The sequence below is a fragment of the Lytechinus variegatus genome, chromosome 3 (assembly GCF_018143015.1).
Source record: "Lytechinus variegatus isolate NC3 chromosome 3, Lvar_3.0, whole genome shotgun sequence".
In the NCBI taxonomy this organism is placed as follows: Eukaryota; Metazoa; Echinodermata; class Echinoidea; order Temnopleuroida; family Toxopneustidae; genus Lytechinus; species Lytechinus variegatus.
This window is the reverse complement of record NC_054742.1, coordinates 3,474,949-3,497,651: the sequence shown is the minus strand read 5'-3', so window position 1 is coordinate 3,497,651 and position 22,703 is coordinate 3,474,949. Positions and strand designations below refer to the sequence as shown.

Here is a 22,703-nt window from a genome sequence, read left to right as displayed (position 1 = left end):
AAGAGAGAAGATTAAAATATGTTAATCTCTAGATCAAAATCTATCGCAAACTTTGATTTTGCATTAAATGTCAATTTTTTTGCTCCCTCGTTTCACTCTCTCGCAACTTTTTATAAATTCTGCCCGATACGCAATATCTGACCCTCTCAAAATCGTTGCCTCGTTACACTATTAAGTCAATTCATACCGTGGTATGACCGTGAAAATTTTGACTCTTGCCAATATATTAGTTTATAGTGGGTTTTGTTTTAGTTGTATTATTAGCCTTTTGAAAAATGTATTTTTTACTGTGCAGACATTTGTATTCATCATTGTATGATTATTTTTATTTGTATACACATATTCATTATTGTAAATATGTTCATTTTATGCGCATTTTCATTATTATATATATATATATATATATATGTTCATTTTTAGATGCAAATCAGTTATTGTTCTTGTAATTGAGACTCTGATACTCTCGACCGGAGGTCGATCGATAGAGTTTAATGTAATATAATCTTATCTTATCTATATCTTATCTACCTCACTTAAATTAAGGCCCTTTTCGCTCCGATGAATTTAGGGATATTTTGATTGATTTATCATTAAAGTTATATCCATATTTAAAAGTCCTTGTGATTATACTGTATGTTATTGACACATACTCTCGTAATGTTGCAGATATATTGCATTAATACGTAGGTTCCCGGGCACCGGCCGTATAGTAGGGTCCATCGGTCCCATGCATTGTCAAGTCAAAGCAAATTAACTTCTTGAAAGATTAGAGCGAGTGGGAGCGACAGTATTATTAATAATTTGATGATCGAAATATATATGTATAGTTTCTGTCTTTAAAGGGTCGGGGCAGTGGGGGTCTGGGCATTGGCGGCGGAAGCAAAATATTTTAGGAGGGGACCAAAAAAAAATTGACAAGCAAAAAAAGAAAAAGGTCATCAACAACAAATTAAGGGGGGACCGTCCCCCCTCCTCAAATTTAGGGGGGGGGGGGACACGTCCCCCCCCCGCTTCCGCCGCCTATGGGTCTGGGGGATACAATCATATAGGCCACTGCCCCTCCCCTTTAAATCAGAAAAGGGACCTGGGGGCCGTTTCATAAAGCTGTTCGTAAGATACGAGCGACTTTAAGAACGACTGGTGAACCTTTCTTACGCGCTATATACCAATTTGCCGATACCATACACACCATAGTTGGCGCAATTCTAGAGATGGAGCGGAGTCGGAGATCGCTGTAAATCTTTTCCTTTTTAAAAGAATAGATACAGTTACCTGTAAGTAATCAAACTAATCGATTCATCTGTGTGTTGACCCCAATTTATTGCTGGTCATTAATATATGATGTGCAACTTGTAATTTTAGTTCTCAAACGAAATCGTTCATTTTCAGTTCTGTCTGAACTCTAATAAGGTACATTAACGGTACGGTACGTACGGTAGGCCTACCGTACTGGTTAGGCCTTTATTACACACATGCCCACCCGTTGGATGTTGAGTAGGGTCTTGACTTGGACATGGAGCTTGGGCACTTGCTAATATAACTCAGGACTCGTCTGTGTAATAGGCAGGTGGTACTCTCCAAAATGGGCAGTAGAGGTGCACGGCCAATATTGGAGACTCCAATGTGGAAGATAATCTCATAATTTTAGAGACTTGCTTTGCAAAAACAAGTCATGGCAACAATGTAGGTATGTGACAAAAAAAATGAAAATCCTCAAATCTCAATGAATTTGGTATCATTTGAAAGCCCTTAAAAAGACCTTTCAAATGATACCAAGAACTCAAATTTTCATCAAGAAATTATAAAGTTATTCCAGTTTAAGTCGCGCATATTTATCCAAATTTGTGGTCATTGTCTTAATGTAAAGTCAATGGAGTGCATAACCGATTTTTGTGACCATTTTGTTACCATTTTTAACCCAAGTCTTCAACGGGCTCTAACTTCTTTGTTTTTGAGCCCTTTGAAGTAATTTAGGTATCAATGGAAAGGTGAAAGAAAACTCAATTGATGTGTAATCATTTCACTTGGTAATTTTTCTTCTTATTATGTGTAAAATAATTTCTTTTAATTAATTCTAATTAATTAATGCAAATTACAATTACTCGCCTCTTTTTTTTGCCAAATGAAGGTGATAATGAGAGATAATTTGTATATAATTTAGTTGGCATCAAAACAGCATCATGTAGATAATTTCCTAAATGAATTTGTTTAAAATATTGTTTTTGTAATTTCTAATGTATTTCTTTGTTTTTCTGATATAAATTACAATTAGCTCTTTTTCAACTTTAGTATTGTGTACATGTATGTATGGGGTCTTTTTTTTACAAATGAAAAATATCATTCCTTTTGTACATGTACTTTGTATGGTATAAAAATACAAGTGTGCTTTTCTGATGTATTTGATTGTTTCACCAATTCTTTATGTATTTTATTGTTTCAACAATTTGTTTATAGATGGATAATGTAGCTTTCATTTTGGAGACCGTGGGCATTCGATTACAATTTTTTTTAGGAAGGATGAGCAGCAGAGTCTGAGGGTGTAAAGATGTAGCATTGCATGTAATTCAAGTATCAAGAAGGAAACATAAAAATTAAGCTTTAATATATGCATTTCTTGGATATGTATGATTACAACAAAGGCCATGTTCGAGCACTCCTTTTTTAATGAAAAATAAGTTCATATTCTAGCGTGAAATCACTGCACATAAATAAAGCTCTGAACAGCAACAAAAACAGGCATCAAAGCTCCAACACTCAAAACAAGAGAACAAAAGTGACACAAAAACTTATACAAATCCCATCCCCATTTCAACTTATGAACACAACCCCCCCCTGCACCCTTCTTGAAAAAAATAATTATAATAAAATAGAAAAAAATGAATAACATAGAAAAAAAAATAGACAATAGAGCCATGTGGAAGTGAAATATTTCCTCTGAGAGTGAAAAATTAAACAAATTTTTTGCATTTTAATCATGGGCGGAAATTGGCCCCAAAGGTAGGGGGACGCTGGCATCGGCGGCGAAAGCCAACAGTTTTAGGGGGGACCACCAAATTATTTTGATAATCAAAAAAATACACCAAAGGTTATCAACCAAAAATTATAGGGGGACGCAGAAAACTAAATTTGACAAGCAAAAAAAAAAGAAAAGAAAAAAAAAGGTTATCAAAAAAAAAAATTGAGGTGGGGGGGATCGTCCCCCACCTCAAATTAAGGGGGGGGGGGTACACTTCCCCCAGCTTTCGCCGCCTATGGATGCTGGCAACTCTGACAAGTTAAAAAAAAAAAGTTTATCCCCAAATAGTTGTAAGGTCATTTTAACCCCAAAAAGTTTGACCAAAAAAGAAAAAAAAGAAAGAAAAAAAAATGTATTATTGTTACATGTCCCCCTATTATTTTGGGTAGGGGGACGTGTCCCCCTGGGATTTCCACCCATGAATTTAATTTTAGAAAAGTCAACATTGATATTCCACTGTCAAAAGCAAATCCAGTTTCCAAATGAAACGATAATCAACCACCTAGACTCTTGACTTGAGTCACATAACCTTGGGATGATAAAATCTTTCTGTGACAAATGTATGTATTAAAATCAATATCAGAATAATTATCTACGGTAGAATGACAGAGATTTCCCAAAAAAGGCACAACATAATCAAAGGCGAAAACCGTGCCACCAAAACCAGCGCTCGCGATGCCCCGTATTCGCACATAGCTAAACAATGCATAATTTTTTCCACCCAAAATTTTGTCTCACTGAGGTCAGAAGCCCATTTGTTTTGTGTGTGGATGACAACAAAAATCCTTATCAAATAATAGTAGACGGCGAAAAAGGGGAAATTTTTCATGAGGAATCTGCTTACCACATTTTTATTTGCCGCCAGGCGCGAGGGCATCCTTTTAAGTTTTGAATCAAATGTAAACAAAGCCAAAGGAAATTGGTCTCTGAAATTGGATACCCAAATTCTTTACAAAAGTCTCTAATATTGAAGATAATCTTTCTCATGGGAGACAATCTCCAATATTGGCCATGCGCCTCTACTAAATAGAAGGGGGAAAATAAATTATGTACTTAGTCCTGATTATTTATTATGGATAAAATGAAATTATGAAGGTCTATCATGACAGAATCCTGACATCGAGGCACGAACTGGACCCTAAAAAAAGTTCTGTCTTGTTTGTTCTCCTTTCAAAATTGAAAACGAAATGGATGATCACTACCGCGCGACTAACGCGACACGGACTTGGTCTAACTTTTTTTCGTTTTTTGAGGGTCCAGATGCAGTAAGTGCCTCATTGTCAGGATTCTGTTTCACGATAGACCTTCATCCATTATAATCGAGGTAAGTGAATAATTTATTTTCCCCCCTTTTATTTTGAGTGGTATTGCGACCCCATTTACCCCATTTTGGAGAGTACCCATGTCTGCCTAGTATTACACCGACAAGTCCTGGGCTCCGGCCTGTGAAATGGAGCACCCCAAAGAGGTTGCTCCGCTTCTCCGAAGCGAACAGGCCGGAGCTCCCTAGGTTAGAGCACTTGCTTGATAGCACTACTAGGCCTAACCACTAATAATTATACACAGGCACAGTCAAGGTACCATTCCATGCTGGTGTGCGCGCACAGGACAATCCTTCTTCTTCCAGGCTGGTACAGTCCGCCACTGGCGTATTATTGTACCTTGTGCTTGTCAAGTGTTGAGTGTACAGTGCAAGTAAAAATTTCTACAATGGACTCTATGTGCAGCTAAAAAACCAGACTGAAGCTTAACGAAGCTTGACACACTGCACCTCCAGCTTGAAAGGCTCCAATGAAGTGCAGTTGACAGCTACAGGTGGTAATGAATTCCACAGCCTGACAGCGTCTGGATAAAAAGATGTTTGGAGAAATCGTGTCCTTGCATAGGGAACCTGGAGTTTTTGTGGAGTATGCTGTATATCATATAAACTTTCTGCCGAGCTCTCCTCTCTTAAAGACTTGGCCACTGAAGCTGATGAAGCATAGATGTTACGCTGCTTGTGCGTAATCCATGCACTCAAGGCATCATTCCATGGTATTTTGCAAAATTTGGGAGAAGAGACAGAGTCAGAGAGAGAGAGGGTGCGTTCACCGACAACCACTCCTAGTACTAGTTCAATGAAGTCCAAACATTAACATGTATGGACTTCATAGGCGACATACTAGTACTGGGTATTTTGGGGTTTGGAGTCTGTGGACAGGACGTAATTCTCATTTTATATTTCAAGTACGAGCTGGATTATTAGTACATAATATTTATTTTAGAGTAAGGGCGCATATGGATTCTTATCAACAAAAAACCTTTGAATGAAATAAAGGGAGTTCTATCAGTCATTCCATTCTCAACAACAGAAAATCTTGCTGCTAAACAATAGCTTACTGCTAAATAAAGGATGTAGCGGCCACGCCCCCTAGATAGACCACTAGGTGTGATACAAGAAACAATAGTATGGAAAACAAGGCACCTACCAGTGTTTTCCTGGAGAGATTCCTTAGTTCCTGTGTTTTCCATTCAAGATCAGCTTCAAGTACAATCGTCCAGCGTCCTCCGGGGTCTAAAGTGGTCTGGCGCCCTCTCCCGGTAGTAGACCTGTATGGGGGTGGGGGTGACTTACTACAACAAGGATATGATATGGCAAGGCTCGACATTAGCGGTGGCCCGGGCAACCAATAATTTTCAAAGTAGCTCAATTTTTCTCCTGATTTTGCAAGCATTTATCAACTTTCCACAGATCAAATTGCAAGCCAATTCGTCATGCGCCCCTTTTGTTAATCTACACACAAATACATACACAAACATTGCATAGTCATAACAGTATGTAGGCCTACAGCTATAGCATACAGTAACTATTATCCATCCGGCCGTGCTAGCCGTCTGGCGTGAGATTTGCATGCAAGAAACCACTGCAGCTAGCTGTGCGCTAGCAGACTATTCAGACTTAGGGAGCTGCGATACGAAATGCTGCTGCTAAGAAATCTTCCACAGAACTTTAAAAATCTACGTCAAAGTCACAATTTACACCAGTGAAATGCCCTTCTACAGTCCATAATACTAAAATCTGGTGACCTGTTTATTTGCAAGCATTAAAAAAAGAATTATGACCTCTTTTGACTAAAAAAGACCCGATTTCCAAATGCATTAATGCACATAAAACACATGTGCATTTGTATGTATGTTGATACCTGGTTTCTTTCGAATCTGTCTTTTCTAGCCAAAAATATACAGTTTCTTTCTTTCTTGTTTATAAATGACTTCTTAAACCACTCTTGAGCAAGTAAATTCTTTGGGAAGGCATTTCATTTATATGAAATGTGAATTTTTCCAGCATTTTGGCAAATATAGGGAAGGACTTTTCTCGCACTGTTCCAGATATAGCTTTTGCCATTTTTTTTTTCCTTTCATATTTTTTTTATAGTGGTTAAACCATTAATGCCCCTTCCTATTGAATATGCCTGATCAAAGAATACATTGTATATTTCTACTGAAAAATAATAGTAATAATAAGAATATTTTCCCCATTTTTTGATTAGTTTTGTTTTATTCATTTTTCTTTCAGTTTTGTTTTTTCTCTAAATTTTTTTCCCTGTTCTTTGTTTTTTTTTTTTCTCCATTTTCTTTCTTTTGTTTTATTTCACTTATTTATATTATTATTTTGTTTTATTTTTTAGATATGCTATTCTAAAAATTGTTTTTGTTTGTTTCCCCCTTTTATGCCTCAAAAACTTTTGGAGCATATTTTTCTGTGATTTTCTCTTGCTATAATGTGCTGGAAAAGAAAAAATAAACTGGATTTGGGGCCTGCATAATCTACATGTAGGTTTAGGATTAAAAAAAGAAGGGAAAAGTCATTGTTTTGTACATCTGTCTGAGTTTGCTATGCACTATTTATTTACTTTACTATTATGAGTGTGTGACTATACAGGGATTTAAAAAAAAGTCTACGCAACCTGGGAACAATACAATTCTTTTATTCTCTTTCAATCATTTCATATTTATGATGATAGAACAATTTATTTAATTACCACAAATCAATTAGCAAAATGAAATAACAGCAAACAAGATTTACATACAAGATGTACAAAGTGAAAGTAACTTAGTAGTAGTGGCTGCAGAATTAATATTTCAGAAGTTTATTTTAGTCAAATTTTTTAATTGATGTTTTTCTTTATATTTTTGGGGCCACAAAAAAAGTGAATGTGGAGCCTTGCATAATAGATTTACTGCTTTTAATATTAAGAAGTGTAATTGTTAGAAGAGACTATTAGTAATTGGAGCGTAATGTCCATGACGTTCTTATGATTGATCTGCCTAAGTTGTGGAAGATACTACTGAAATTTGGTTTTCATATTTGTGTAGATTTAACTCGAGTTAACTCAGACCTTTCACACTATACTGCAGTTTGCAATTAAAATGAACTCTAAAGTCAGAGAGTTTTTGAGTTGAACTTTAATAGTGTGCAAAACTTGTGTTTTCTGTGTAATGTCCATGAGGCTTATTTGTATAACACCTGTCGTAATAATTAGCAATGGATTCCTATAAAAAATTCATGAGACATAGAAATTTGCTCCAGCTGCAATACATGTAATCAATTAACAAACCCAAAATGCAGAGTTTAAAAATGACCTACATGTACAAATACCACTTAAAGCAGAAAAATTGGTCCACATGTTATGTCCATGATGCTGGAATCACCCATGTGTTGAATTGGCATCATAACTAAGAAAGTTTATGGATCTAGCTCATGAAACATTGAGATACATGTAAGGGTAATCAAGTATGAATGATTGTTTTGCACATGTAGGTCACATGATCATGGTAAAAGGTCATTTTGGGTCAATGGACATAATATTTTTCTATCATATTAGTGTTTTCTTCTGTGAATAAATATTCATTAGCTATTTTCAAAGGCAGCACTGCTGCTATATTGATTTGCATAATGGGCGAGACTGCCAGAGGCGTTCCACTCATTTGAAAAAGATCTCCGCCTTTGTGCCCTTTGTAGTGGCCTTGGTGCCCTCAAAAATATGAGATACTTTAAGACTAAACTGGCCTTTCCCTAAAAATGACAAAATTTAAAGCCAGGGCTATTACAACTAGAGTAGACATTTTAAATCAATTCAACTTTTTCTAGGAAACTTACTGAACGACATGAAGCCACTTTTCCCACATATTTATCCTGGATTCCACTTGGAATAATATGGATTATTCTATATATTGCATGGAAATACATTTGATATCCTATGTTGTATTATTTGTAACACAGTAATAAAAGTAAAGCAAACAAATTTATGGTCTATGAACTATTTCATTATCATATGAATGGTGTTTTTTTTATGAATTATTCGTCTTGGTTGTTTTTATAGTCAGCATTGCTGCTACATGTATGTTGAATTGCATAATGCAGGCTAGACTGCCAGAGGCGTTCCACTTGTATGTACCTACAGTGTATTTACCATTTAAAATGGATGTTTTCTTTTCTTTTATATATCTTATAGGAATATCTGCTGAGAATTTAGTTTATGTTCACTACCTTCACCATTTGTAATCCTTTCTGATGATTGACAATGGAGGAGGGACCAGTGAGATTTGCTTCTGGTGGAGATGATATAAAGATTTGGGATCTCTCAAGCTCTGCTCCTCAACAACAGTTCTCACCACATGCGGGACCAATCTCAAGCCTATGCTGGAGTCATAACAATATCCTTGATTCATCTTTAGCCCAACTGGCCTGAATTGATGAGCGCTGTCACCCATGTTTTCCACTTTCTCTGTATTTAGTATCTCTTTAGAATGTAATTTTATTAAGTGGTGATATTTAAGATATCATTCAAATGCAATCTCAGTGATGAAAAATTGAATGGTCATGGGTATGACCCAAAGTTTCCCTTCACTGGCCTTTAAACAGTAGTTTTAATAGTATGCTGGATTACAATGTTTTGTCTGCAATGGATGATGTACATGTATGTAAACTGGGTTTACAACTTCACAAGCGCACTACACAAATCCCACCTTCTTACCCTTCTGCAGTCTTTGTAAACACGACAACTTCAGTTTAAATTAACCTAGGCTCATTTAATTTGGTGTGTATGATACTAGCATGGATCCCAGGAAGCCTATTGATTTTGAGGTCAAAAGGTCAAGATCACATTGACATATTTTCATCTTACCCTTCTGCAGTCCTTGTAAATGCGACTTCAGTTGAACTTAACCTAGGCTCATAATTTAGTGTTTATGATACTAGCATAGATCCCAGAAAGCCTTTTGCTTTCTGCAGTCCTTGTAAAATTGGTCGGGCATATCAATTTCTGTCTCAATCATAGTTGTGTAAAAATAGAAGCGGAGGTTATAGTTATCTGAGCAGTAACTATTTTATACTTGATGATGTTCCTTGACAATTTGTTATATCATCACATCAGCTTTTAGCCAGTGCATCGTCAGTTGGGGATAAGATTGTGCTCTCCTATGGGAAGAGTCTATCAGCAAATGTTATTGAGCTTGCTGTTGGGGTAAGTGATATGAAACATCTTGATAATTTTTATTAGTGTCTAGTAGTAACACTGCCAAAACATCAAGACCTATTGCAGCCAAACTCTTCATTTGAAAGTTCTTTGACCAGCCAAAAAAATATATTTGATCCCCAAATTTAGACTGGCAAGGAGATATAAAAGGGATGATGCAGAGTTGGCCTAAATTTAGTGTGAAAGGACAGAGAAGTTGTGTATGCCTTTAACAAAAAAAAAACAGATTTGGCCATGATCACATGTTATTATTTAAGAGACTGTATAATAAGGATTGCAGAAGAGTTTTTAAGTGATTATTTGATTTAACTGATTATGCATGTGAAGGAATTGATAGTTAGCATTTCATATGCTAGTAAATACATTTTCAAATGTTTTTGTTTTGTCGATTTGTCAATTTATTTAGCTAAGTAAACATAGAATTTGACCACAAAATCTTCAAATCACTTGAAAAATCTTATTGAAATCTGAATTGAAATAATTTAAAGATAATATTTATAATCATGTTTTATTTCTGATTTCCAGGATAAGCAGACATGTCTTTCTATAAATTCCACGTCACGGTACATGGTCTGTGGAGGCAAGAACAAGCTAATCAGCATATGGGATGTTAAAAACAAAAAGTTAAAGAGGACATATAAGGTATTTATGACAGATTATATAGCATGTTCTAATTGTAGGATGTATTGACAGTATGAATATAGCTGTAGGAATATCATCAACTTGTTATTATAATAAGGAGATACAATGAGCCAGAGTGAATTTCATAACTTGGTATAATGCATCTAAAGTTTTACTCATGGAGATGATGCAGTTTTGTCTGAAATATGTTAGCACTTAAAAAAAATGAAATATTGTGTAAATGCTAAACCTAATAAAGTTTTAATATTGGAACATGATCACAACATCTTGCAGCCTCGGAAGTAGCTAAGACTGCTCGTCTTGCATCTAATCATTTGATATTCTATTGGTAGGGGTATTACTGGAGAATATCTATCATGATATATCAAATCATAAAAGATTAATTGGTCAAATTATTTCATAGGATTAATTAATTTATAATCAGTGATTCTTTTTTTTATTGCTATTTCAATATTTCCATTCATACTACATTGCTTTAAAGGGATGGTCCGGGCTGAAAGTTTTTATATCTTAATACATAAAGTAGAATTCACCGAGCAAAATGCCGTAAATTTCATCAAAATCGGATAACAAATAACAAAAGCTATTGAATGTTAAAGTTTAGCAATATTTTGTGAAAACAGTCGTCATGAATATTCATTAGGTGGGGTGATGATGTCACTTCCCCACTTGTTCTTTTGTATTTTATTATATGAAATTGGGTTTATTCAATTTTTCCCTCCAAGAACTAGAAAAATTGGATTGACAACTGATTTAGTGCATTAGATATTTATTGCTGCAACATATTTCATTATAAGGGAGACGTATTACTCACACAAGTATGAAATAATGAAAAAATTATGATTTTATGTAATAACATAAGAAAACGGAAAGTGGAGATGTGGCATCATCAGCCCATCTAATGAATATTCATGATGACTGTTTTCACAAAATATTGCTAAACTTTAAAATTAAATTAACTTTGTTATTTGTTATCCGATTTTGATGAAATTTTCAGCAGTTTGCTCAGTGAATTCTACTCTATGTATAAAGATATCAATGTTTTCAGCCTGGACCATCTCTTTAATTATGTTGTTTGTATAGAATGAATAAGATTGGCATTTATTAATTGAATAGGAGCATCGAGACAGTGTGAGCTGTGTTATTTTCAACTGGAATGACTCTTACTTAGCATCAGGATCAGCGAGTGGAGAGATTTTACTTCACAATGTAGTATCTGGTCAACCTGGATCTCCTATGCTTGTCTCAAATGGACAGGTAGATACAATCAACTACTTTAGTCATCAATAATTTATTATACTTTATGATTATGTTTGTTGAATAACTGCAGTAAGTGACTTGATATTAGTTCACTAAATCAAGTATTTCACACTACATAAATCGCCAATGTTTATTATCATCAAAGGCCTACTTTTTCACACACAGATCAACATGTTTGCTAGATAGCATTCAATATGATTGGGAATTATAATAATAATAGCCAATTTTTATAAAGCGCTTTTCCCAGGATGGCTCAAAGTGCGTTACAGCATATTATTACCCCGATCATTGGATTAATTTCAATCCTGCACAAAAAGTGCACAATTTCCACTCCTTGGGGAGCATTGGGAATTGAAAATATGAAGTTTTATTTAACTGAATGAGTAGTGCCAGGCACATTGGTAAATAAGTATTCATTAGTAAGAACTATCAGTAAGCTTCCTGGAAAATCACTCAGATTAGAAGAGAAGAGTGGTGTAGTATGCTGAGTACACTATAGTCTACCAATCTCTCATGATTAAAGCAGAGGAGTGTTGTCACATGGAGGGCTCAAAGATGGATATGAACCATTGTTATATCTTTAATAACAGAATCCATGGGAATTCCTTTGAAAAAAGGGAGTATGGATATGATGCTAGAGTTTTGGTTTCAATTTAACTTTAAATCTGACACATCGATTAAGTTTGTAGTTTGTACTACCGTAAGCTTTAATATTATGATTGGTATATTTATACATTTTAAAAAAAAATCGAAAAATTCCACTGATATGTAAATGTTGGGGGTATTTGTTGAATTACCATTATAACTTGAAAGCTTTTGGATCTGATTCATATAACTTGGACATATTAAAGAGTAATCAAGTTTCACTGAACATCTTGTGCGAGTTTCAGGTCACATGACTAAAGTCAAAGGTAATTTAAAGTCAATGAACTTTGGCCATGTTGGAGGTAATTATTAAATTGCTGTCATAACTTTCAAAGACTATGGATATACTTTATGAAATGTGGACATCTAGGGGTATTCAAGTATCCCTGACAAGTCTTGGGTCACATAATCAAGGTCAAATATCATTTAGGGTCAATGAACGTAGTATTATATCATGGCTTTTTTGTGAATAATGATTTTATAGTAGTTTTCAAATGCAGCACTGCTGCTATATTGAATTGTGTAAACAAGTAGAGCGCCATAGGTGCTCTACTTGTTTGTCCTCTATTCTTTATCCTTCAATCTAATCCCTCTATGTATTTTTGTTTATCCATCTATTTTTCTATCAATTTCTTAATCTGTCTGTCCATCCATTCATCTTCCTGTCCAGACTGTCCGAGATGTTGGTTACTCCTACTTCAAGAAGTCTCTCCTTGCTGCTGCTTCTGATGATGGTAGCCTAACCTTGTGGGATACTAACACCAGTAAGCTAGTAACGTCTTTCAGTGATGCCCACAATGCACCTGCTACAGCTCTCTCATTCTCTCCACTCAATAATCTCCTTCTTGCCAGTTCAGGCTTGGACAAGAGAGTAGTCTGTTATGATGTTAATGGCAGAAGGCAAGTTTCTAAAATCTTAAAGCATTTTTGAGAATGTCTAATAGGGTGTATAAAGCTGTCTGTTATAGATGAATTTCATCCAATTCTCAAATCCAATTTTCTGTTGGAAATTGTGTTGCCATGGTAACAATATATGATATGGCAAAAATTAGGTTAAAAACTTGAGGTCACACTACTTCATCAGTTTTCAACCTATTCTCATGAAATTTGGCCACACATTGATCTTGAGAAAAAGATATGCAAGACATATTTTTTAGTGTATTGAAAATTGTGTTGCCATGGTAACTTATTATATTATGTGGCGAAATTAGCTAAAAACCTTGCAGTTCAAACTAATTCATCAGGACAAGTCCACACCAACAGCTGGTTTTAATAAAATCAGCAAAATCAAACAAGCATAACACTGAAAATTTCATTAAAATCGGATTTAAAAAATAAAAAAGTTGTAACATGTACAGTTTCGGTGTAATAATTTCACAAAATATCCTGGTCAGTACGCAAATGAGGAGACTAATGGCATCTTCAACTCACTATTTCTTTTGTATTTCATTTCATGGTATATGAAATATTCTCATTTTCTCATTGTAATAGGATTCTTCTGTGAACAGAGGAATAATTATCCTTGTGTAACATTTTGTGGTTTAAACAATAGAGTACTTCTTGCCATTGGCGGCGGAAGCCAAAAAATTTAGGGGGTGTCCACCTGAAATTTTGGGATGGACACAGGTAAAAATTTGAAAAGCGCCCAAAAAAAGGTTATCAACCTAAATTTTAGAAGTTACTAACCAAAAATTTTCGACAAGCAAGCAAAAAAAAAAAAAAAGGTCATCAACCTAAATTTTAGGGGGGACGCATAAAAAAAAATTGACAAGCCAAAAAAAAAGAGAGGTTATCAAAAAAATTTTTAGGGGGGGATACGTCCCCCCGCTTCCGCCACCTATGCTTCTTGCCAAGTCTGTAAAACTTGAAATATTGTCTAAATTCAAACAATAAAAAACAGAAGAAATAGTGAGTGAAGGACATCATCAACTCCCTCATTTGCATATCACTGAGTTTTGCATATAACTGTTTTGTGAAAAATAAGCAAAACTTTAAAATGTCATTACTTTCATATTTTACACCCGATTTTGATGCAATTTTTTTTTGCCATAGCTCTTGAAACATGGTGCAAACATTTATCTTGGGTAAAGACATGCAAGATTCATTTTTAAAAGTATGTTGGGAACTGTGTTGCCATGGAAATGGCATAGGGTGTGGGTATTATCATCTTCAGTGACATTTCTAGTTTGTCTTGAGAATAATTATATGTCAATAGTGGTGGGTTATACAGGGTGAAAAAAAAATGTCAATATTTCTAATAACAGAAAGACCAGCTTGAATGATGCAGCTTTTGCTCTTGAGCATTTTGACACCTTTTTCTGAACAATCAGTCGAACATTGAGGGGTGCTGCCCCAAAAAATGATTTGGGGCAAAAAGGTTGACCCCTACCCATTTTTGTCAAAATTATATATCTCGGCTCTGCATAAGCTATTTTAATGATTTTTGTGCCAATTTCTTATGTTATTTTGGTCAATGAATTCATTTCATGAACAAAAAGATGTATAAATGCTGTCTTTGTACTTAAAATTTAATCCTTAATTTGGGAGAGGGTCAGTTTGACCCCCCTCCCCTTGACGAAATTTGTCACTATGTGACCGCAAGAAATTTTTGACCTCGCTGCTCTGTGACTGTTTACTTTCAAGCCATGGCATCCTCTGAGACCAAATTTACGATGCCGCGGTTCGCGGTTCCGAAATTATACAACATTGTGTAAGTGCATGTCAGACCCAAAATTGCTCAAAACATGATTCTGTGTACAGAGTCAATGCAAATGGTGTTTTTAACCCAATTTGCATTAACTTTGTACACGGTATCACATTTTTTTAGCAAATTTGGTTGTGATCTATGTAATCTGCTTGATTTGTATATCTAGTGTGATAAAGACAATGGCTGTTGAATCTCCTCTGACATCACTCTCCTTCATGCAAGATGGAGCAACATTAGCAGCTGGTTCTACTCGAGGCAAGATCTATGTCTTTGATCTGCGAAAGGGATCTTCTCCTCTCAATACTCTTAATGCTCACAAATCATCAGTGCAAGCAATAAAATTTCAGAAACCTAATGGAGCTCCCAAGGTTTGTTAAATGCTTTCATATGTATACAAAACAACTTGCTAGTTTATGTCTCTTAATAGTGTTTTTTTTATTTGTAACGTAAAAAAAATTGCGCTGCAGCGTTTCATGACTTTTTCCTTCAAGTCACACGTGACATTTTGTAAGCGCATTTCAGACCTGAACTTACCGAAAGCCAAAATTTTCATAGAATGTATCACTATTTTTAGTTAACTGAATAAAGGCAATTTATTTCACATTATTCATGAAATTTATTGACTGGTACGTAAACGATTTACAGCAAAATTATGATTGTATGCATTAATTAGCATAATTAATTGATTGAAAAAAACTTCATCGTCGCAATCGTTTGATCAATGAAGAAGGTCTGGGGGCCATAAAGCCCCCCCTGGCTTTATAGGGCTAAACCTGTATTTCATTCAATTTGGTTTGGTTCATTTTGTTTCATTGGGATTATACAGTCACATTGCATGACGTTTGCAAGTCTGATACCAAGTAAATTACTTATTTCGAAAATTTCATTTCTGGCCACAACTATGTTAGTAGATGAGGAATTCAATGTATTTGCAGGGTAAATATCACATGAGTACACATGTATATATCGTCGCCTTCCTTCACAAAGGCCGTTTGCACACACTTCGCATCACCTTCCCATGAAAGGCCCGTTAGCGCGGACTGCACGTCGCCTTTCCTCACAAAGGCCGTTAGCCCGCACTGTTCATTGCACGATAACGGCCATTTCGTGGGAAGACAACGTGCAGTGCGGGCTAACGGCCTTCGTGTGGGAAGGTGACTTGCAGTGCGCGCTAACGGCCTTGGTGTGGGATTGACTGTCAGATAGAAAAATTTTCGACACTATACCAATTATAATTTCCTTTGTCGGGTGTAGGTGGGATTTGAACAATGACAAGCTGCCATGCCTCAGCTGGATCAAAGCTATTTCTTTGATACAGTACACGTATGGGAGAAAGTATACAAATGTGTGAAATTATACATGTACAACAGCTTTGGCAACTCTTTTTCATTTAAATATTTTGTGAAAGAAGTGGATGAAGAGAACAGTGGTAGGCGTAGCTTAAATCAAGGTTCCCCAGAGCTATCTACCCTTTGGAAAAATTGATGATGCCGAAAAAATGTCTCTGCCGGGAATCGAACCAGGGCCCCCAGCTTTGAACGCCGGTGCCTTAACCACTAGACCACAGAGACGGGTTAGTGGCTAGGGCTACCCAGATCCGATTGACCGTCAGACAAATTTTCGACACTATACCAATTATAATTTGTCATTGTTGTCATTGCTCAAAACCCACTTACACCCGACAAAGGAAATTATAATTAGTATAGTGTCGAAAATCTGTCTATCTGACGGTCGATCTATAGATATTACATATAAATTACTTCTAACACTTTACTTCATTGTACATACTACTGTTTTATTTATTTTTTTTAATTCAGATAAATGGGCCGGTAAGCAAATCAAGAACAGCGAGTTCTCACAAGAAAACATCATCATCATCCAGCTCATCAATCCAAATGAATGAAGCCAATGAACCAACCTCATTGATACCTGATAATGTAAAGGCTTCTAAGGAAAGTTTGAACGAAAGAACTAATGGAGATCCTTCTCCGCGATATGAACAGATGGACAATATGGATATCATCTCACCAATTAGAGAAGGTTTGATCTCTTAAGGAGTAAATAATGAATTGAGTGAAAACAAGAAGTTGAATATGAGAAAGTTGTAAGCATCATGAGACATTGGGCCAGTCAGAGGATTATAGTGTGTGTGGACCTGCTAAATTAAGTCAGATCTATATATCTTGATGTGAATGTATTATTTGTTAGTTAAAATGAGAAATGATTAAACCAAAGTGCTACTTGAAACAAGTTAGCTTGAGTGATAACAGATGAATGAGATCAATGGAAGTGTGAGAACCATTGGACAAACATTATATTGGAATACCAATACAATGGAGATCCTCATTGGCAAAACGTGTGTTGTCACACATGTACAACTCTTCCCTTTGGACACTGAATTATACCCAAGACACTTTGGGGGGCTTATTCTAATGATAAAACAAACTCTATATATTTTGTGAAGCTTGTATTACATGCCCTGTCGTACAAAAACACCTGATCTATGGATAAACTTGATAAAATGCAGATTTAAGTGAAATATGTATGTTGTATTTATGTTGTTTAGGAGGTGACTCTACAACAGTAAGAACATCGGTAAGAAATGGATCAATTACTGATGATAGACCTGAAACTATGGGCAAGGCTGAAACACAACAAAGAAATAATAGTTTACCTGGTAAGAAATATACTTGAGTTATCATTGATAAAAATGATGATGATGATGAAAGTTGTGATGATGATAATTATGATGTTGATGATGATAATGGTGATGTCATTGTCTATGATGATGATGATGATTATGATGATGTGATAATTTTGATGATGATGTTGATGACAATGATGATGTTGATGATAAATGGTGATATTGATGACGATGATGGTATGATGGTGATGATAATGATGATGGCCATGATGGTTGTGATGATGATAATGGTGATGATGATAATGATTATCATGAAGACGACGATGCTGATATTGATTGTAGTAGTAGTGTATTTGTATTTATGCGTTAAAGGGTCCTTGTTAATAAGCGCATATTTTCCTTATCAATTTTCAGTAATTTATGAGAAAGATTTTTGTTTTGTTACAAGACTGGGCAACCTTAGAGTGAGGAAGAAGTGCCCCAAAATTGTTTTCAGTGTTGTGATTTATTTGTGCACTCAGCTATTTCATATTTTGACTGCAAAAATGAATGAGTTTATTTCAAATAATGCAGGATGGGATTAATGTAGTTTAGTTCTCAGCTTGAGCATGTGCTACTGTGATTTAGACTGAAAATGCTGGTACACCAAACATGTATTCAATTCATAAAGTTGCAAATAACATTCAATTGTTGTTTCATGTGTAGGAGCAGGTATATTCTCACCTCTATCATCAGAACTTGATAATCCAAATATTGACAGTTCACTAAGGAGAAATCCTATTGGATCTGTAGCCATAGAATCCAGCCCATTTGGACAAATCAGGAGAGCTTTTCCAAATAACTTGGATGGTGTAGATAATGGCACAACAACATCAAACAGTGTCAGATTCAGATCAGTGAGTAGGATTTTATTTGTTGTTTTTATTTCTGTTTCTGTTTGTGGTAACTCCCGTAGGAACTCGGCAGGACAGCATTTTTGGTGGTAAATGCCAAGCTATTATATAACCAATTACCTTGGAAACATTTTACGTCTAGGATAATCAGTAATAGTGGCTGACGTAATAGACGACAGATATCACTCTTGGGCCTTTTTATCAAAGTGGAGACAATCGCGGAGTTTGGATTCAAACTCACAGCCTTGTGATTATAAAATACATTAGAGGGTAATTCCTTAGTCATAAACAAATAAGACAATTGTAAATGCAAGAAATCTTTAAAATAATGTCTAAAAATGTATAGTGTAGTAGATGTTGATAGGATCAAATGAATGAGTGTTTAGAAGAACTAAGTGAATCACAATCAATTGAGTGGGCTTGGCACTGTTGGCAGTCAGTTTGTATTAGCTAAAAAGATAGAAGTTTCTAGTGAGGGAAAAGAAGTAAATGAAAAATGTACTTATCTTATAAGTCTGTTGGTAAGAAGTTTCATATGTACTTGTGTAGAAAGTCAAAGAGATCACAATTTGTATTCTGTGTTTCATTTTTGTAATTCACCTTCATATTCCATCTTTTACAAGAAATATATGAATAATAAAAATCCCTGTATATGAATACATGATAAATTGGTTCTGTTATTTGGTCAAAGATGGGTGTAGTCCATTTATTGCAATTTACCACTAAATAAGATCATCCTGATAGATGAGGTAAATTGATGTTTATTCTCTTTTGCAGCCATTACACAGTCCAGTAGATGTTCCCTCGCCAAGGAGAACATCCTTCCCAAATACTGTGATGGATATGAGACACATCCCAGCATCCCTTAATATTCATCCTGTACGAGTAGAAAGTGATGTTAGAATGGAAGGAGATGAGAGGCTAGCATCACCAGTTACCACGCCAACTATTCACAAACCAGGTAAGTAATATCATTACATCTCCCAACTTTACCTTTTGATTTTATGTACAACAGAAGGATATACTCTAATCAAGTTATTGACAAAACCTATAGAGATGTAGAGAAAAAAATATATCTTTTTAGTGACCTGAACCTGTAATGGAAACTGAAAATGATACTGTAAAAGTGGAAATTTTCGCGGTGTGGATATTTTTGCAGCAAGATCGGCGAGCGCGAAATTAAAAACTCGCAAATTTATGAGCATCTATTTTAATGCAAGTTTTAAGGGCCCGGCCAAGCCCTGGTTCCTTACCTGGTGCTCGGCTGTCCATACCGGGCCAGCAGCCTAGCAGCGCCTCCATTTTGCCTTCCCCGATGTCCGCACAGTAAAGAAAAGTTGCGCTAAATGTAACAAAAGATCATGATTAGATCAAAACAATGCTGAATTATGCCGCCCTAGAGCTAGAATTATGAACAGAAAATACAATTTTGTTGCTGAAATTTTAATTAAAACCATTCACAGATGGGCAAGAAGGAAGTGACTTTGTGATTATGGAGTGTGCAGTGTGAATTTAAAAACCTTCGAATATGTTTTGAAGTCGCCAAGCGCGAAAAATTAATCCCGCGAAAATAACAGCGTTTACAGTATTCAAATATTTTATTGTACTTCCTCTTTTCATTCACTTCCTCTCTCCCTTTCTATCTCTCTCTCTTTCACTCTGTCCAGTTTTTTCACCTGAAGAGCCCCCTAAGTCATCATTCTCTCGAAGACATCCGTCCCCATCTCCTCCTCTGACCAGTGGTGATGTAGAAAGTAGATTGAATGAAGGAGTGACAGGAGAAGTTATGGGAAGCTCAGTGCAGAATACCCCATTTCAAACATTCCAAGTAGATTTCATCAAAAACTTGATAGAAGAATCATTGGACCAATTCAGGTAATAACATGTGTTTACATTTGGATGGTAAATTGGTTCTGACTATTGTCTTTTAATCATGTGGTCATGTAACTAGAATCTTAGTAATGGCATTATTTCATTTGGCAAGAGAATGGTGCATTTGTTCTGGGTGTAGTAAATTGGTACCTGCCAGGAATATTCATTCCTTGAAATGTTTGTGCGCTGGAATGTTGGTGGACTACAGCTAGGGTAATAATGACAGTTAGAGCTTGAGTACTCCGCAGATTGGATACATGTAATTATAATTATGATATTGATTATGATTGTGATCAAGATGTCTCTTCTTAAGTTCTCTGATAGAGAGTAACCGATAATTCTACCTTCATAAACTCAGATACCTTTGATGCTTTTTGATGATGTGCATTTCTTTGTTTTGGTAGTAAAAGCAGCAAGTACGTAGTATGCAATTGATCAACGTTTATGTTAACATGGTTTTGCATGACTTTATTGAAAAATTTTACTTAAATTTGACCATGGAAATTATTATGTTGAGACTTCATAGAATTAGACTTCTAGGAGTAAGCTGTGTACAATGGAAATTCAGATTATTTTCTTACAATTGCTGAAAAGTTGAAGATTTTTTTTTAAACTCTTTTTGTTAAAGATTTAGATTTCAATTTATGAAGTTTCTCAGTCCCTCAGAATAACTTCTTGTGGAACATCCTTTATATCAATCCCATTTATATATATATTTTTTTACTGATTTGAATGTATATTCCATATGTGGAAACAAATAACTTTCTCAAAGTTGCATGGAAATGAACATGTTAATGAGAGTGTTTTATCCCTACTTTGATTTTTTACAGGGTTGCTATCCATAGAGATGTTACCAATCTACAATTAGAAATGCTCAGACAATTCCAAATACAACAGGTATGTAAACTCAAGTTGAAAAAAAATGTGTATTTTATATGTAAGACCCATTCAAATAATCGTGGGTGAAATGCATTGTGGTAAAAGATCATGTGAAATAGAAGTAAAATGTTCACATCACAGTTTTCACGTTTAGTGTTGATGATGAAATTACATAAAAATGTGTATAATCACTAGAATTATTAGCTAAGTAATTGCATAAATTAATTGGTTTTTGAAGGAAAATGGATGAGAGAAGGAAGATGATGAAAGCCAATGTAGAGATATCAAAAGCAAGATGAGAAAATATATCAAGGAGTTTGGAAAAATAATATTAATAAAAAGACTGGATTATAGTTTAAAGATAGGTATTAGTTGTGTTAACAGTTTCAAAATAGGTTCTCGCAGAATGACAGAATCCAATAAAGTGACTACTCATGTGTCTGTATGTATAACTAGATACCGTAACCCAAAGGATTCTGTAAGACATTTTGTAATGTCTGAGAACTTAACAAAATAAGGAATACATTCCAGCCAAAAATCTGGTCTTTTTCCAAGTAATAATAATACACAATCTCACATATGCTTGTCTATGTTAGCAATCTTTCAGCTTAGATTTCACAAAGTTCAGTTCATGTAAGTGACCAGGTGAGTGTGTCATAAAGCTGTTCGTAAGATACGAATGACTTTACGCACGACTGGTGATCCTTTTTTCTGCTATGTGATATCCCTATGTAATTGAATTATGACCCAAGAACAGGTTCCAGTCGTGCGTATAGTCGTTCGTTACTTTACCAGCAGCTTTATGAAACACCCACCAGATCTGTCTATGATTATATGCTGACAACTAGACTTGGTTTTACAGACTTTCTTATGAAAATGGTGTTTACTTAAACTACATTAAAATACCTTTTAAGTTTTGAATTTCAGGGAAGTGTCATATATATATTTTTACTGCAAATTTGTAATGAAGGTGTTTTCATTTGATTCATTTCACATTTTTATTATAACTCTTTTTGTCTCTTTAGACTGAAATACAAGCATTACTCCAGCGCTATTCTGTTAACGAGGGCCTCCTTTCAGAGATTGAGACTTTGCGAGAGGAGAACAAGAGATTAAAAAACAAATACTGATTTAACTACTGAATGATTGATTATGTGTACTCATATGGAAGGACATCAAGATGCTGATATGGACCAAAAATCTGATTCACCAAGCTTGATGTTGCTTGGTATCAGTTGGACATGACAGATTGGACAAACAATCAATTTATATCACATGCTTTTCATTCCAGCCCACCAACATACTTTATGTATCATGTTTGATGTTTATTTATGTGGTGAAAATGCTTGGATCAAAGGGATGAAAGATGAAGAAAAAAATGATTAGGAATGGATCATCAACCCTGCCAGACTTGACATCCACCAGACTGAACTTAATTTCTTCAGTGTATCCTGCTAATGTCAACGAGGAACTAAACTGAGAGAGAGGGGGCAGATACAAAGATAAGCTCATCTTGTGACTTCCATTTTAATGACCAGCTGACATTATTTAAAATCACAGGCCAGTATTCTGAAGTCAGGTTTATCTTAGACCACGGTCTAACTCTGTGCTAAAATTATGGGAAGCC

At 35.3% G+C, this 22,703-nt stretch overlaps 1 protein-coding gene across 1 annotated transcript; it reads left to right on the top strand.

Annotated features, from left to right (window-relative positions):
* The first annotated feature begins 1,193 nt into the window (after positions 1 to 1,193).
* Positions 1,194 to 22,703, top strand: LOC121410006 (protein NEDD1-like). Its single transcript, XM_041601815.1, has 14 exons — positions 1,194 to 1,274; positions 8,512 to 8,713; positions 9,428 to 9,522; positions 10,060 to 10,176; positions 11,293 to 11,433; positions 12,752 to 12,981; positions 14,955 to 15,156; positions 16,606 to 16,828; positions 17,355 to 17,465; positions 18,138 to 18,328; positions 19,103 to 19,286; positions 19,993 to 20,200; positions 21,028 to 21,094; positions 22,102 to 22,703. The coding sequence occupies exons 2-14, from the start codon at positions 8,581 to 8,583 to the stop codon at positions 22,204 to 22,206; spliced, it is 2,007 nt and encodes a 668-aa protein (XP_041457749.1). The 5' UTR covers positions 1,194 to 1,274; positions 8,512 to 8,580; the 3' UTR covers positions 22,207 to 22,703.